This window comes from Phyllostomus hastatus, unplaced genomic scaffold (assembly GCF_019186645.2).
Source record: "Phyllostomus hastatus isolate PE091 unplaced genomic scaffold, TTU_PhHast_1.1 phas_scaffold_585, whole genome shotgun sequence".
Lineage (NCBI taxonomy): Eukaryota > Metazoa > Chordata > Mammalia > Chiroptera > Phyllostomidae > Phyllostomus > Phyllostomus hastatus.
The window spans coordinates 11,554,043-11,572,331 of record NW_025334037.1 but is presented as its reverse complement, the minus strand read 5'-3'; the positions used below and the strand labels follow the sequence as shown (position 1 = coordinate 11,572,331).

Here is an 18,289-nt window from a genome sequence, read left to right as displayed (position 1 = left end):
AGTATTATTTTTATTTTTTTAAAGATTTTATTTATTTATTTTTAGAGAGAGGGGAAGGGAGAGAGAAAGAGAGGAGGAGAAACATCGGTGTGCGGTTGCCTCTCGCATGGCCCCTACTGGGGGCCTGGTCCGCAACCCAGGCATATGCCCTGACTGGGTATTGAACTGACGACCCTTTGGTTCACAGCCCGCGCTCAAACCACTGACCTACACCAGCCAGGACAAGAGCATTATTTTTAAAGGACTGAGAAAGTGGGCTATGTGAAAATTAAAAACATCTGTTTAACAGAAGAAACCATTAAAAGAAAGAAGGGAAGCACAAGGTAAGAAAAGATCAGTAAAATATATAACAAATAAAGGGTTCATATAAAAATATATACCCAAGTCTTACAAATCAACAAGGGAAGAACACCTACTTGAAAAACAGACAAGAGACTTCAGCGGGGATTTCATAAAAGTGCCTATCGAAATGCCCAATAAATATATACAAGGAGATCAGCCTCATTTCTATTAGAGAAATGAAAATGAAAACCATAATAACACAAACACAAATTTCCATAAGAAGCAACACAAATGAACAGAAGCTCATACAAAGCTGAATTAGTCACCCAAATAAATGCTGAGCCAAATGCTGTATGAGTCCATTCTTCTTTAAAAAATTTGGTAACAGGCTAACCCGATCTCTGCTGTGAGAGGTGCGAGTTGCCCTTTGCTGAAGGGGAAGTGCACAGCAGCTGGGAGAAGGCACTAGGGCTTCTGGGGCGCCAGAATGATTTTTTCTTCTGATGTGGGTGGTGGTTACATGGCTGCATATTTTGTGGTAGTTCAGTGAGGTATACACTTACAACTTATGGATCTGTTTGTATTTATGTTACTAGGACTCTAAATTAACACATATTTTTATAAAGTGTGACAGGGCAATATATATAAAATTTTACGTGCATGCCTTTAGATTCAGAAATTTTACATGCGGTATCCATTTTGCAGAAAAATTTACATATATGCTGAAATATGTAAATACTAGGCTGTAAACTGCAGAATTATTTGTAATATCAGAAAAGTTGGAAACTCAATAGCTGCCAGAAGTGGAAATGTTTAATGAAATTGTTACATTTATGTAAGATATTACAAAATACATATTGAGAGGGACATATGCCATGATGATTGTGAATATGTTTTGAAAAGTATGAAATTCCACACCAATGTGAAACATTCTTATAACACTGTTCAATTTGCACAGGCACAAACTAGAAAGCACAGGTGAGGACAGTGAGGAGGGGACTCTTCTGCATCAGCCTCCCAAATAACTTCCCCAACGGAACAAGGATGGAACTGGTGTAGGAGGGGACACTGGTGATCTTTAATCCTAAATTAACTTAAGGTACTGACACACTTTACAAAGAACAAGAATGATTAACGAATACTGACATTTCTATTCCTGACCAAGTTCCTAATTTGTTTCTATAGGTTCACTGGCATTTTGTTATTTTTTAATGTAACTCGGGTATCTGAAGTAATTTACAGTTTGCGGAGGGTCTCATATACAATGCATTCTTTCATTTAGTTCTCCCAATAAGTCCAGTGCTATCATTATCTTTATTTTAAGAGAGGTTATCTTGTTTAGGAAATAGCAGAGCTAGGACCTGAAGCCAGGTTTTCTGATTCTGTGTCATGTGCTCTTGATTCCCTTATAGGCTGCCTCATAGGGTTATTGTTTTTTAATCCTGGTAAGAAAACAGAGGCGATTTTTAGTTTGTAGATTCACATTTTAATATGTTAATACTAGGCATTACATTCTGTTTAATATGCCTGCCAGCGAATTTAAAAAAAAACAGATGAAGGAACTAGAAAATATGATTATTTCAAAACCCCTCCAGGACAGGTGAGGGTGCTGGACCTAAAGGGAATGAAGTGCCCCACGGCTCAGGGAAACGGAGTGAGCAAACCCAGGGGAAGGGTTTGTGGTTGGCAGAACCCTGGCAGTCCCATGAACAGGAAACAGATAGAACTGGTAAGAGCAAAACAGAACCTGATTTTTTTCCCTTTAAAATCACATCAGTAATAATAATAACTAGCATTTATTGAGCATTTACTTAGAATGTTCCAGAAGCTGTTCAAAGCCTTTCCTATCTAAACTCAATGATCTCTCGGACACCACTCCTAGCTTAACACAAAGCAACCGTGGCACAGAAACAACCGCGATTCTTCAGGGGAGAGGTTTCTAACGGAGAACCTTTTAAAAGATTTAGGATGACAAATGGAGAGGAAATATTACTCAAAAGACTGAAAATGGTTTTAAATGAAAACAAAAAGTTCTGAGGCTTCTCAAATACTATCTATAATACAGAAATTAAAACATTCCATTTCCATTTGGAATGACCAATATGCCTCCTACTATACATTGAATTAAGTTCATAATGAAAACCATTTTCCAGAGATCTTACAAAATCAGAGTTCTGTCTCTGAATTACATTCTTTCCCCAGCATCACAGGATGCTTCTTTCTTTACTATGTCCACAACACCGAGCATTCATTTTTAAACCACTAGGGAGGTTAACATGTTCAGGTGGTCCAAGCAGACTTTCAAACCCTCCCAGTATCACTAAATAAATTACCCAATTTAGGCAGAAACACCTTGCAGACAAAGGTTTGCACATGCACATATATTAAAGAAAACACGGACACACATCCCTTATTTGAAGGGAAACGCACAAAGATTTTCTCTACCTACAATTCTGTTTCTTGCGGAGGACGGAAAGAAGCTTGACTGGTCATCGATGAGGAAGAGCTCCTGGCGATGTCTGCTGAACTGGGCAGTGAAATATTCAGGGTGAGGATGCTTCACATTCCTTGCGAGCTTCAGAGGCCCAAGCAAAAAGCTAAAGGGGATTTTCTCAGGTCGGGGAATATCACTCTCCTTAATGGGCATTTTGATTCCCAGCACTTCCGCGTAAGTAACTAACACCTCCCAAGGGGCATGGATCTTGACAAAGTAAGTTCTTCCATCTTCAGAGTTCTGTATAAAAAGGTGGTAAAATAAAAGAAAGCTTACTGCTCTTTGTTATTGACGTAACTAAGGAAAAGAAACAAAATTGTATAAAATCACGAACAAATTAAAGATACCACAGAATATTCAATTCATTAAAATTTTTTAGCACAATATTTAGAAGAGCAATTGCTCCAGTTATATAATTACATGTACATGCATGTATATGTTGTGTGTGTGTGAGAGAGAGAGAGAAAAAAAAAGAGAGAGACAAAGAGAATATTTTTAAAAATATATTTCAGGGTCAGTGTATACTAGCCTAAAATAAACAGATACATATGTGTTCTGGGCAATCTCTTACGTGTTTAGCAACTAGCCATGAGCTGTGCTTAGGATATTCAGAAGATACTTACAAAGTATAAGATGAACTCACTCTTTGTACCTAGCTTCTATGTACAGCCTACACCTAGAGGAAGAACTTTAGATAATAATAGTTCATTAAACAAGAGAAGAATCTCGTTATAGATTGTGTGGTATAATACACATCTATTAGTTCAGTAAAAAAGAGGGATAAGTAAGGAGTAAGGACTGTTCATTTAAAACATTAGAGTTTCATGGACAGAGTAGAATCTTAAATATATCTTTAAGAACAATTTTGAAGGAAATTCTAGAAAACTAGTAAATGGTAGGGGATTAAAAAAAAAGAACTGTCATATTCATGAGCAGATAAAGTTCCTTGGCTTAAATGTTGGTTGTGCTACAAGACAGCCAGGTGAGCTCCGCTGGGTGCCAGATTACTGGCAGCCTTCCAAATGAGACAGCTGTGAGACAGAAAGCATGTCTGCACTTTCCCTGTATCCTCAATACAATTAGTTATGTCTATTTTTAAAGTGTTCTATTCATCACCTCATAGCGCACAGACCAGTTTACCTGAAGCACCACAGACATTACCATTCCCAGTATACACATTTGGAGCCAAAAATAAAAAATAAAAATAAAAAGTAATTAAAAGAAACCCTACTGAATTACTCCCAAGCACAAAGTCTATCTTATTCAAAGACCAGAGTAGAAGAAAACAACACTTAAAATGCCAAGACTCTGGTATAAATTATTAAGTATTTTTACCGTTTTATCTTCAATTTCCAACTCAAGACCTGTTTTTCTGAGATTTTCTTGAAACTCTTTTCTCCTCTCCTATGGAAACACAAACAGATAGAATTATGTAGAACACTTTTATTTACACAGTGACAAACAGACTTGTTACATACACAGTAACTAGGCCTCCGACCGGACGGTCCCCCATCAGGGTCTCCCATAAAAGTACTCCATGTATCACCCCATCTTAGTGGCGCATACTGCTTTTCACCTGGACTGTAATTTCACAGTGTAACACAAAAATTCAGTGTAATTAGGAATAATCTCCAGGAAATGTACAGGATCTCTATCTGAAAAAATGTACAAAACTTTACTACATCACATTTAAAAAACCTGAATACATGGGAAAGCAGATTGTGCTCCCATTTGGGAAGACATGGTATTACAAAGCTATCAGTACCCTTTAAGTAACTGCGATACTTAATGCAATTTTAAGCCAAAATATTATCATGCCTTATTGATCCTGAAGAATAGAATAGCTTAGTAAAATTAAATTAAATGCAAATAATCATTACTTGTGCACTTCAAAACTATGTGCCGATTGCTGAAAAAACCTCTGGCTCCCCAGAAGGGAAACTGCCATCCTTGGAAAGGCCTTTCTGAAGGGTGGCGCTAGTATCTGGGGACCTGGTTTTCCGGAGGGTTCCCACAACTCCCAGAAGTGACAGAAGTTGCTCGCTTTACCTTAACTGTTTGTACAAACAATACAGATTATGCTAAACATCTGCTTTCCTTCTGGGACTGTGACATGTTGGCATGTGCCAGGCAGAAGGTGAGGAGGTGAGCAATCAGCCCCCAATAAAATCTTAGGGCATCGAGTCTTTAATGCTCTCCCCTAGTAGATGACACTTCACGTTACCAGAGGAATTAAGTGCATTCTGTACGACTTCACTGAAATAAAAGTCTTGTGAGCCTGCCCTGGTCTTCTCTGAACTTTGCCCCATGCATCTTTCCCTTTTGCTGATTCCTGGGTATGAGTGTATGCAGTGCTCTGTGGGTCCTTCCAATGCATGACCAAAGAAAAGGCATCCGGGGCACAAGCAGAGGTGTTGGCTTTAGGCAGAAGAATAGTTTTTCTATGGTAATAGGCAGACTGGTAGATTATGCAGGTGAAGATGGTGGCAAATGGATGGAGGTGGTGATGGAAATTTACAATTTCTCTTCCACTTCAGTTTTCCCAGTGAAGTAGAAAAGTATGGTCAGCTAAGCCTGAAAATGGGGAGGAGGTACTGGAGGTGTGAGGAGAGAGAAAAAGTAGTAAAACGGTCATCCAAAAGAGTGGGAGCAGAGTAATACAAGGAAGGAAAGTATGACTGCCAGACTATTAAGGGCCTAGCTGAGGTCCATGAGTACAAACATAAGGTACAATCAGTAGGTGAACTGTATGTCTTTCTTTCTGCATGTTGCTGGCACAGAGTAGGTGGACAGTTAGGTTTAACTAAAGCTGTTGATTTGCCAAGCAAATATAATCAAGGGAGGGGCAAGGAATTTGATGGCCTAAATAATGATGTAATTAGATCTTTTAACATAAGGTTTACACTGGATAAGCAGAGGAAAGGGGTGAACAGAGAGCAGCAGTAAAAGGATGGCTAAGATAATTGTATCTTATCTGGCGTAGCTGAAAAACAGAATGGTATCAGTCAGAACAATTGGAGGGGTTGGTCAGACTGATGAATGTCTGGAATGAGATTACAAAGAGCTGCAGTTATCACTAGTGATGTATTCTAGGGGAGTGAATGGCTGAGTTAGAGACTAAGGTAATTAGAAAAGGGAATTCAAGAAACAGAGAGGTTAGGACACCAAAATAATCTCTATATATACATCAGGATTATCCATAATTTAAAAAAAGAAACATTGGTGGAGAGGGTGATAGTGAACCGGGGGCTGAAATTGTTGAGAAATAAAGGGAAGACCCAGGGACAGATTAATGACAGCAACAGTGCATGGTAGTGACAACTCCGATACAATTTAAAGCTCAGGAATTCTGGGAAGAATGGACTGTAATCAACAATATCCTACAAGCAGGTAGGCATTTACTCACCTCTGGAAAAAGGCTCTATAAGGAAAACACCATCACCACTTGAGAGACCTGCTGGGGAAGGCAGGCAACCTCAGTGAAGAGGCAGGTGTGAAGGGGACATTGAGAGAAGCAATGAAAATGATGACAGTGCACACATGTAGAGGTGTGGTAGAAGCGTTTCCAGGGAAGGAGCGAAAGAAACGGACAGAAATGGGTATGTACAAGGTCTTACAGGGATAATATCTTTCATTTTTTGTTTTTATTTTATAGAACATTTATTTCTTGTGTGAGTATGTTAGTAAATGTGTGTATACACTTACACATAAGAAACAATGTATTAATTCATTATCTGAAATACCTAAAGTGTACTGAGCATTCATTACACTCCAACCTCTGTTCCAGGCATTTTGGTATACGGCAACGACCAACACAAAGTCCTTGGTGTCATGGACTTAATGTATGGTGTTTGATACAGTAAATAAGTAAAAAATAAATAAGTTCACAAAGGGAATGGTATAATGAAGATAAGGAACAGAGCATAACCTAAAGGCTGCTTCATATACAGTGGATTAATGAACATTTAAATGAAAATTGTATACAAAAGATATATGTTTAGATGTACAACTCAAATTTTAGAGGTCATATTTAATATTTAAGGTGAGCTATACAAAATGTATCAGAAATTTGGAAGATAAAAAAGAAGTTAGTGCCCAAAAATGCCCCAAAAATGGAATTGACTATACGCGTCCACTTTTAGTCTGCCTATTTTGTTGTCCTCTTAACTGGTTTCAGCTTTTGGAAATACCTCAGAGGGCTCTGTCTTTTACGATTAAATTCACTGGGAACCTCCCTGTTGAATTACAGATTGTTTCTTTTTTATTATTCCCATTTCTTTCACAGAAGTACTTACTTACCGCCTTTAACTCTGCTTCTTTCTTTATGTCATCAACATAAGAAAGCACAAAATCAATTTGCCTAATCCCATCCCGGAAGAAGATAGAGTCTTTGCTTTGTTTGTCTTTTTGAAACTGTAGGAGACAGGAATGACAAACTTAAAATTATATTTTCATTTTCAAATGGTACAAATATAATATCCTTATTAGCTAAAACCTGATCACCATCTCAATTTTTTCAGTCCTAAAATGGCAGATGAAGACGAGAGTTTTCATCAACACAAAGTTATGCTTGGTTTAGAAAATGAAGCTCCATAAAGGAGATATATATTAAACAATAAAGACTCAAGATGAAACTAAGTATATTAACAACATGCACACAACAAAAATGATAAGATTATACTCAAATATAAAATTAATATATGTATACATCGATCCCAAAATAAAAGAGACCTGTTATCTTCATTAAACAACATGCCGATTAGTTCAACAAAGAAATAACAGTCATATACTACTTTAGGAGTATTTAATTATAGACCAATTAATGAATGTCAGTATCAAAAATAAACTTATGATTAATGCTTATACTATGATTTCATAAAATTGCTACTTTCTAACTCAACTTTTTAAGGGTTAAACATAAAATCAAGGTGCAGTTAAAACTTAGGAAGCAGGCAGCTTGCCGCTGGCTTCAGTACAAGTCAAGTCTCATGCAAATCTCCTTTCAACATCAATTTCTTAGGTGGGCCAAAACCAATCCTTGTCTAAATTTGTGTTATTAATTCTCTCAGTTTGGTAATCAAAGTTTTGAAATCATCTTTCACATTTTGTCTAGTTCAGTAGTATTGTTACAGGGTGCAGCCAAGAGGGGGGCTCCAAATAGGGATTTGGAATGGGGTCCAGAACTCAGGGTGTCCAGGAAATATTAGGATGTCCGCGCCCCTCCCCACCACAGGTGTGAGTTGGGGGAAGGGACACATGGAGCAGGGCCATTGAGAGCTATTTTGCATAGCAACAGCTTTGCAGCTAACCTCTACCGTGGTCATTTAACACATCTATAACCTTTAACTGGTTACACAGATATGTTAAATAGCTGTGGTGGTGCTCTAAGCCAGGGGAATGGAAGTAGCTGCCCCCCCAAAGACATAACTGGGGGACAGGTCCCCCAAGTTACAGTGCCTGCATGGGAGCTTGGAGAAGATTGGCTCCATGACATGGGGCCACATCTGCCCAGACTCACTATGGCAGCCCAGTAAAGCTTGAAGGATATGAGAGTATTGGCAAGTGTAGCCAATTGTGGGAGGACTCAGAAATGGAGCTGCAGAGGAGGATTGCTGCGGAGATTTAAACCGAGACTCGGCAGCCATTGAGGGGGGAGAGCCATTCGGCTTTGCCAGAGTGGGGACTCCCTCGGCCATTGTGTAGAGAGGACCACACAGCTGTGGCAGAGCAGAGAACCATGCGGCTTTGCCAGAGTGGGGACCCCCACAGCTTTAGAAGGGAGAACCACGACCCAGCTTTAGCAGAGATTCTGGGGACACAACTGATGATGCAGGGAACCGAGGGAGGCCTACCAGCCGAGACGGATTACTGGGAAGAACTGGGGGCTGCCTGAACCATGGACTTCTATTTCTTTTCCTGATATGGTACCCCAGACTGGGCAAAGGGAGGAAGGAAAAACTATGTATGTTTGTGGGTGTTTTAAGGGACTTTGGGATTTTGATGAAGACATTAGGTCATTACTTTAAGTCTGTATAGTACTAAATAAACACTTCCTTTCCTTTTCACGAATCTCTGGCATTGAGAAACATCTTCCCTGTAAGGTGGCGGACAATCAAGCCCAGTAGGGGGTCCTTTCAAAAACAGTATATCGTGCCTTGGCCCCTTGTGTTCGGTAACAGTGTCTTCCCTTTCAAAACTGTAAAACACTAGAGAGCCTCAGAAAGAAGGGATTTCATGTTTGACTAATCTGGTCTTCACAGTGTATATGTATAGTATATAATACTTACTACTTGGAACAGCCCCCGTATAACACTTAGAATGATGCAAATAGATAATGCAGTGGATGTCAGGGATCTCTCTATCCCTGTCACGCGAAGTTACAGTACAGACAACTTTCCGACTGCTGCATCGAACCATTGAGTGAAGAACTAAATTTAAAAATGTTCATAACTGGTATTCACATCAGTTTATGAGTTTCTTTTATGGTGTTCTACGCTGTTTTGCACCCACATCAGGCCAGACAGTCCTCCCATAAAAAAGAATAAATGCAGATCAGTCACAGACAAACAGGACAGAAATCGCACATATGACCTGCTGTCTATGAACAGAGCAACTGTATTTTATCTACATGAAGACAAAGCTGATGTGTCTGAGAAAGAAGTAGCTCCCAATGCACAGAAGGAAATGGGGGGAAAATAGAATAAGAAACAAAAAATATTTAGGGTCTGAAGATTAAATATCAAAATACAATAAATCGAATGGTATATCTGAGTTATCTGTACCTCAAAGGATTACATAGTCTCCTCCCTTTTCCTAAAAGAAAGTAAAGGAGCCTGAGAAAACTCAAACTGTTACTTATACATTGATTACAAATCACTAAAAAATGTAAAAGTACACAAAACAAATTATTTGAGCTCTCTTGTAAATCGTCATGGTATTAACATAGGAAATTCACTACAATTTGTGGAAGCCAACTGGGACAGAAAAAAAAAACCCACTAATTAGACTAAATGTAATCAAACCAAGTATGGGACAGCTACATTTTGCATGGTATTTTATTAGAAAGCAACATATATTTACAAGTGCTCTTACTGTCTGGACAAGCTAAATCCAGGTCCACAGACAGGTCTGGTAACAGAAGATGTGCACATAGAAACCAGCAAAAATCACATGCAGTGTATCTGACTATTAAGGAGTAAACAAAGTAGCTAGAAGAACAGTGATCTCAATTATTTTCCTGAGGGTATAACGAGTATACTTCCCTTCTCCTGAAAGCCAACGAACTTCCATTGTTATGTTGTGCCCTAACTAAAAACTGTAAAACTTTTAAAATACAAACAAAATCACTGGTGGCCTTGTAAATCACCATGAGGTACAAGTCAAGACTGTTAACAAAAACTGGTTGAAGCCACTGGGGCAGGAAAACCTGGTAATTTTGTTACATATAACCAAATAGTATTAAAACCCATCATTCTTAACTTTTGCCTAAGACATGACATTGAGATCATATTTTGCATTGTGTGTAGGAGGAGTCTGTGTTTGTGTTTAAATTTGTTTGCTATTAGAAATGCCTATATATGAGCCAAATATTAAGGTGCCTTTTCCTTAAATGAGGCAGTTATTCTGAAGTTCATAGAACTTAGATTCCTGTTGGGGGTTCATAAACCTCTGAAATTGTATATAAATTGTATCGGTGTATATGTGTGTATATGTATATGTGTATGTATAATGCACACACATATATCCCATTTTTTTAGGAGGAAGTTCCATAGCTTTAATCAGGTCAAAAAATATATTAAGAATCACCATTCTAAAACCTCAATAGCTGGGAAACAGCAACCAGTAACAAAGACCCCCTCCCCCAATCAACACTAGTCACTGGGATAAAAATGACACAGACTATCTATCACTGCGGCCATCCAGAGCATAAGCAGCATCATTCAGCATTGCTTTTACCATAAGACGTCGCCTCAGGAACAAATTGTATCTCTTTGCAGGCTGTGAAGCAATCAATAGAGAGTTAACAAATCCTGCCCAGGATTAAAGAGAAGATTTCTGAAATCATGAATGAACCCGGAGAGTATTTTATGCTAAGTGAAATAAGCCAGTCAGAGAAAGGCAAGTACCACATGATTTCACTTACATGTGGAATCTAATGAACACAATAAAAAAACAAAATTGAAACAGACTCATAGTTACAGAGAACAGACTAGAGCTGTCAGAGAGGAGCAGAGGGAGAGGGGAGAGGGCTGGGCGAAAAGGCGGAGGGATTAAGCCAAAACAAACACACGAACAAACAAACAATCTCACAGTTGCAGACAACAGTCCAGCAATTACCAGAAAGAAAGGGATATCGAGGGAGGTAGAAGGAATTCTGACTTTGGGTGGTGAATACACAATACAATACACAGACGATGTATTATAGAATTGTACACTTGAAACTTATATAATATTATTAACCAATGTGACTACAACAAATCCAGTAAAATTTTTAAAAGAAATAAAAAATCTAATAGTGTATTAACAATTTTTCACTCATTTGCCAAACTGACAATACTAACGCAAATTTGATCTAAAGTACAGATTCTCAGGCAACAACGTACAGCCCTTTTTCGTCCTACATGCTAAGAGATAAAACAGTTTAGCATCAAAGAACATTTTAAAAAAAGAAAGAAAGCATTTGCAACAAACAGACACACAAACTCAGTATTATCACTCAGGTGAATGTGTACATTTGTGTGATATTTAAATTTGAAGGGTGGGAGAAGTTAGAAAAAAGAAAATAACAAAATAGAAAGAAAAGAGTAAAGACCAAAGAAAAAAAAGAAGACTTCGAAGTAAATTTCCCTAAGTCCTTTATACAGTAACGTTAAATAATACATATTTGTGGAAATGAATTAAAGAAAGGAGAGAGATAAACCAATGAGGAAAGGAAACATGGAAATAATAACAAAGTAAAATAAGTATTCTGTTAAGCAGCATGCCATATATCAAGCAAAGAAAGCAAAATTACTACAATTATACTTGGACTGTATACGGTATTGAAAGTTTACCCAATAGTGTAAAATATTTCATAGCCTCTCAAAATGCTGAAGGAAAAAAAAGGGAAGTCATTCAATTATTTATTTATTTTTAGACAGAGGGGGAGAGAGTGAGAGAAACAGCTGCGTGTGGTTGCCTCTTGCGCAGTATTTACTGGGGACCTGGCCTGCAACCCAGGCATGTACCCTGACTGGGAATCAAACCCAGGACCCTTTGGTTCACAGGCCGGCACTCAATCCACTGAGCCACGCCAACCAGGGCTCAGCTTATTTTTAAAAAGACAGGAAATGAGAAATTGACTGAAGGAAGTGACTGAAAGTGAAGCAAGAGCCCAGCAGATGGCATTGTTCCCTCTCTGACGGGTCCCCCACATACAGCACCACAACACAGCCAAGTGGCTTGCCCCACCCTAGCAAATACCTAAGGCTTACAATATAACAGGTGTGCCGAGACAAAGAAATATAGCCCAATGAAAGAACAGATCAAAACTCCAGAAAAACAACTAATTGACGAGGAGATAACCAATCAATCAGATGCAGAGTTCAAAACAACGGTAATCAGAATGCTCACAGAAATGATTGAGTACAGCTGCAAAATAGAGGAAAAAGTGAAGGTCATGCAAAGTGAAATAAAGAAAACTATACAGGGAATCAACAGTGAAGAAAAGGAAATTGGAGCTCAAATCAGTGAGTTGGAGCCAAAGGAAGAAATAAACATTCCACCAGAACAGAATGAAGAAACAGGATTCAAAAAAATGAGAGGCTTAGGAACCTTTGGGACAACTTTAAACATTCCAACATCTGAATCATAGGGGTGCCAGAAACAGAAGAGGAAGAGCAAGAAATTGAAAACTTATTTGAAAAACTAATGAAGGAGAACTTCCCCAATCTGGCAAAGGAAATAGACATACAAGTCCAGGAAGCTCAGAGTCCCAAACAAGTTGGATGCAAGGAGGAACACACCAAGACACCTTAATTACATTTGCCAAGATTAAAGATAAGGAGAGAATCTTAAAAGCAGCAAAAGAAAAAGAGACAGTTACCTACAAAGGATTTCCCATAACATTGTCAGTTGATTTCTCAAAAGAAACCTTACAGGCAAGAAGGGACTGGAAAGAAGTATTCTAAGTGATGAAAAGCAAGGACCTATATCTAAGATTACTCTATCCAACAAAGCTACCATTTAGAATGGAAGGGCAGGTAAAGTTAAAGGAGTTCATCAACACCAAGCCCTTATTACATGAAGTGTTAAAGGGACTGATCTAAGAAAACAAGAAGATTAAAACTATGAACAGTAAAGTGACAACAAACTCACAGCTATCAACAACAGAACCTAAAAGAACAAAAACGAACTAAGCAAACAAGAAGAATAGCAACAGAATCACAGAAATGAAGACCACATAGAAGGTTATCAGTGAGGAGGGGGTGGGAGTAAAGTAGGGGAAAAGGTACAGGGAGTAAGAAGCATAATTGTTAGGTACAAAATAGAAAGGGGAATGTTAAGAATAGTATAGAAATGAAGAAACCAAAGAACTTACATGTACAACCCACAGACATGAATGAAGGGAGGGAATGCTAGAGGGAAGGGAGGTACAGGGCAGGGGGGGATAAAGGGGAGAAAAAAATGGGACAACTGTAATAGCATAATCAATAAAATGTACTTCAAAATAGAGAAAGTGTGAAGGTGAATTTTAAAAGTAAAAAGAAAAAAAAGAAAAAGAAAGAGCTGAGGACCGTATGATTTCACTATATGTGGGCTATAAAACTGAAACTCACAGACACAGACACAGACACAGTATGGTGGTCACCAGAGGGAAAGGGAGGGATAGTATAGGGTAAATGGGGCCAAATATATGATGACAGGAGGTGATCTGACTTTGGGTGATGGGCACACAATGCAATACACAAATTATGCATCACAGAAATCTACACTTGAAACCTATCTAATCTTATTAACCAATGTTACCCTGACAAATTTGACTTAAAAAGAGAAAAAAATTGTACTAATTGCTGCTCACCGTTGGTTCTTCCTTGATGAGAAAGCTGGTCTCTCTGCTGCTCAGGCTCTGCTAATAGCACCATGGGGAAGATACAATGCTGTTAATAATAATGCAAGTGGAGAGGATACAACTTTCAACAACTAAAGCTCTAGCTTCTCTACACAGAAATACTAATCCAGCAATTCGGGGGGAGCTATGAAACACCTGAGACGAAAGGTAAAACTGTGTATGTGTGCGTACGTGTGCATGTGCATTTATGCAAGTGTAGGAGGGGGTGTGTGTGTGTGTGAAGACAGCTTGAGAGAGAATGAGAATTTTAGAGGTAGCTTTACTGAATCTTCAGAAAACTCTGAGACACAATAAATGGTTAAGAACTACTATATTACAGAGAAATAGCAAGGATCTCCATTCTTTTAACGATGCTGAATCCTCAACAGGACCAAAACAAAGGGAAGAATTAATCAACTATTTAAAGCCTTTTAAACATTTGATGACATTAAAGTTATACTGAAATAGTGGGAAGAGCTGTGGGAGAACTGAGTCTATGTGTTAATAAATGCTAAAAGTCCTATTTCACTGATCCTTGATTTCAGTTGCCTGTGGATCTTGAAAGAATTCCATTAACTCACCTAAAAAACTCAGATATCAAATAAAGCTAATGAATACCTTGATCATTTCATTCTGAAATAGCAGCCTCTGATAATAAATTGTGCATCTACATTTCTGCATTTAAGACAATGTATAAATTTATTACAGTTTCATATTAAATTGACTCCTTATAATGGCATGTTTTCAATTATGCTAAAAATCATTCAGGTGTTTTACTTATAGAACAGTACAAAAAACATATATTACATATTCCAAAAGCAATCAGGCTAGGCACTTTGTAATTTCGTACTTTAGGAAAAATGAGTTTGTTGTGACTTTCTACTCAAAAGCTGTGGTGTTCTGTTTGCAAAGTGTAAAATAAAATAGCACAGGTCCCTTCATACTTTTTGCTGAGTATTTCATTGTCTCATTTGTCACTGACCTTGGTCTCAGGAAAAGAAATATCTATGCTGTTCTCAATTCTACATTTCCCTTTTCAGTGGCCTTGCCTCAGGGTGCCTCCAACCATTAAGGAATTGAATGAAATGGTATGAAATGTAATGAAATGAGTAAATAGATGAATGACCAAGTTCCACTAGCAACAGAACATGGAAATATACAGAAATGAATATGAATCATTGGTTTCTATGAATCATCATAGAAACTGAGTGGTCATCCTGAATATTGTAAACATAAGAAGCAATGATTTGGAGGTTGATAGTCAGAAAAAAAATACTTCTAGACAGGGCTCCTAAAACAGCATCTTAAAGAAGCACTATTGTATAGTGATTAAGATAACAGCTCTAGACTAGACTGCCTGGGTACAGAACCCCGGCACCAACATTTTGTGGATATAACAATAAGCAAATTTACAGTCTCAGTTTATAGAACCTTCTAACTTTTTTTAATTATGCAAAACTAATTACTTTATATATGTAAACTTAAACTTACATTTATATATGTAAAGTTAACCATTATATGGCTCAGTTTCTGTACAGTGAGATTAAATAAGATAACACATGGGAAGTTCTCAATAAATGTTGGCTTTTGAAAGTTAATTTCTGCTTCATTTCTAGTGAGATCATATAATAAATATATTTATCATAACTTTTTAATTCACATTCATTTTGTAGATATCCAGAAGATTATAACAATGTTCAATGCTGACCCACATTAATTATAAATCAATGTTACACTTTAGAATTTAATCCTTTTAAAATTTAAGTAATCATGAAAGCACAAAATATCCTTTGAAAGTATAAAACAATTTTAAAATAGTGAGCCTGGAATTTCTACATATTCTTCTGTCAAGTAAAAAGACCCAAGTATTCATCATAACTCTAAGTTTGTCAATGGACTAATTGAATGATTCTAGTCATCTATGACTCAAACCAAAGCTTGAATGAACATTCTGTTATTAATATGCCTTCTTAAAAAATTGACTGTGATGTAGTTTTCACTTTAGCATTTGAGTGTGAATAAAAGAAAATCAAGTTAGCACTGAAGAATGTAAGTTTCCTTTTTATTTTTACTGTAAAACAATTAGATTCACAGGAATCTGCAAAGACAGTACAGATAGATCCCGTGTACCCTCCACCCAGTGTCCTCCAATGTTTATACCTTATCTAACTATAGCACAATGTCAAAACCAGGAAACTGACATGAGTGCAATGTATGTTCATAGGGTTCTCACTGTATCACATGTATATGTATACAAGCAGCAGCCCAATTAAGATATAGAGCTTTTCCATCACAAAGATCCCCCTTGTGCTGCCCCTTTAAAGTTATGTCTACTTTCCTTGCCCTCAACATCTATAACCCCTAGCTACCACTAATTTGTTCTCTATCTCTGTATTTCAAGAGTGCTTTAAACACAGAATCATATGGTATGTTATCTTTTGAGATCTTTTTTCCCCTTCACTCAGCAAAATGCTCTGGAGATCCATTCAAGTAGTTGTGTGTTTCTAGGTTGTTCCTTTTCATTGTTGGGCAGTATTCCACAGTAAGGTGCCGCCACCATTTGTTTAACCGGCCCCCTACTACAGGCCAGTTGGGTTGTTTCCACTTTGGCGTACTATAAACAAAGCTGTCATCAATATTTGTGCACAGGTTTTTGTGTGAATATCAGTTTCTACTTGTTTGTGATAAATGCCCAAGAATATGATTACTAAGTGTAATTACTCACACATCACTCCTTACTCATCACACATTATATACATTACTCATAATGTAAGTGTCTGAGATTAGTTCTAAAGAAACTGCCCAACAGTTTTCCAGATCGACCGTACCATTTTACACTCCCATCAGCAATGTATGAGCGATCCAGGTTCTCTGTATTCTCACCAGTATTTGGTATTGCCACTATTTTCCATTTTAGCTGTTCTAAGAGAAATTTAGTGATATCTCACTTTGGTCTAATTTTGCAATTCCTTAATCGAGAGTGATACTGAACATTTTGCCATGTGTTGGTTGTTTTTTTTTAACACTATTGGGCATTGCTGTTTCTTTATATATCATAGATGTGAGTCCATCAGATATATGATGTGCAAATATTTACTGCCAGTCAGTAGCTTGTTCTGTCTTAACGGGATCATGCCTTTGTGTCATGCCTAAGAATTCTTCACCAAGACCTAGTTTCTAAAGATTTCCTCCTGTTTTTTTCTTCAAAACATGTCATAGTTTTAATCTATGATCAACATTGCATTAACTTTTGCATAAGATGTGAGGCTTAGGTTGAAGTTCATGGTTTTGCCTATGAATATTCAAATGCTCCAGCACCGTTCATTGAAAAGGCTATCCTTCTCCATTGAATTGCTTTTGCACATGTGTCCAAAAATCATTTGGCTGTATTTGTGTGCGGTTATTTCTGCAGTCTTTATTCTAATTAATCTATGAGCTTCTCTGCATATACCACAGACTTTGATTAAAGAAATGAATTTTTTTAAAGATTTTATTTCTTTTTAGAGAGAGGGGAAAGGAGGGAGAAAGAGAGAGAGGGAAACATCAATGTGTGGTTGCCTCTCATGCACCCCCTACTGGGAACCTGGCCCAACATCCAGGCACCTGCCCTGACTGGTGATCGAACCAGCAACCCTTTGGTTTGCAGGCCGGCACTCAATCCACTGAGCTACACCAGACAGGGCTAGAGAAATGAAAATTAAAATCACAATCAGATATAACCTCACACCTGTCAGAAGCTGTATACCTGAAATTAAATCAATATTGCATGTGAACTGTAATTGAAAAATAAAATTTAAAAATAATGCAGCTAATAAGCCTTTAAATTGGGAAGGGTACTCCCTTCCACATCCTTCTTTTTTTCAAAATTGTTTTAGCCCTTCTACTTCCTTTACAGTTCCACATACATTTTATTTTTTATTGTTACTCTATTATAGTTGTCCTAATTTTCCCCCCTTTGCCCTCCTCCTCTCAGCCCTCCCCCGACTCCCACAGTCCACCCTCACACTCGTTGTCCATGTCAGTGGGTCATTCATGTTTGACTAGTCCCCTCCCCTTCTGTATACAATTTAGAAAAATCTTGTCTGTATAAAAAGTCTTGCTGAGATTTTGATAGGAATTGCATTAACCTATACACATTTTGGGCTTCCACATGATCAATGATCATAAATAGAGACGCAATTAATTTCTGCATGAAATTCACTTCTTAAAAGACAGCCAAGGTTTTTGTAGTTAATTTTGCTCTTGCTTTGTTTTTTCGTAGATTTCTTGATTTTCTGTTTAGACCATCAGGTTGACTGCAAATAGGAAGAGTTTTATTTACTCTTTACAGATTCACAACCCTTTCATTTTCTGGCCTTACTGCAAGCACTTGCAGTGCAAGGTTTCATAGGAGTGGCAGGTGAAGACAGCCTCGCCGTGTTCCC

At 37.7% G+C, this 18,289-nt stretch overlaps 1 protein-coding gene across 4 annotated transcripts in view; it reads right to left on the bottom strand.

Moving 5' to 3' along the window:
* ANO5 (anoctamin 5) overlaps nt 1-18,289 on the bottom strand; it is a 76,706-nt gene that overhangs the window by 41,342 nt on the left and 17,075 nt on the right. Inside the window, exons 3-7 of one of the 4 annotated variants that reach the window (XM_045825512.1) lie at nt 13,836-13,886; nt 10,733-10,774; nt 7,076-7,189; nt 4,112-4,180; nt 2,732-3,016 (exon numbers count right to left, since the gene is read on the bottom strand). In XM_045825512.1, coding sequence (XP_045681468.1) covers nt 2,732-3,016; nt 4,112-4,180; nt 7,076-7,189; nt 10,733-10,774; nt 13,836-13,886 — 561 coding nt within the window. The remainder of the gene's footprint in view (nt 1-2,731; nt 3,017-4,111; nt 4,181-7,075; nt 7,190-10,732; nt 10,775-13,835; nt 13,887-18,289) is intronic. The other 3 variants (XM_045825513.1, XM_045825514.1, XM_045825515.1) reach the window with 3 other exon arrangements.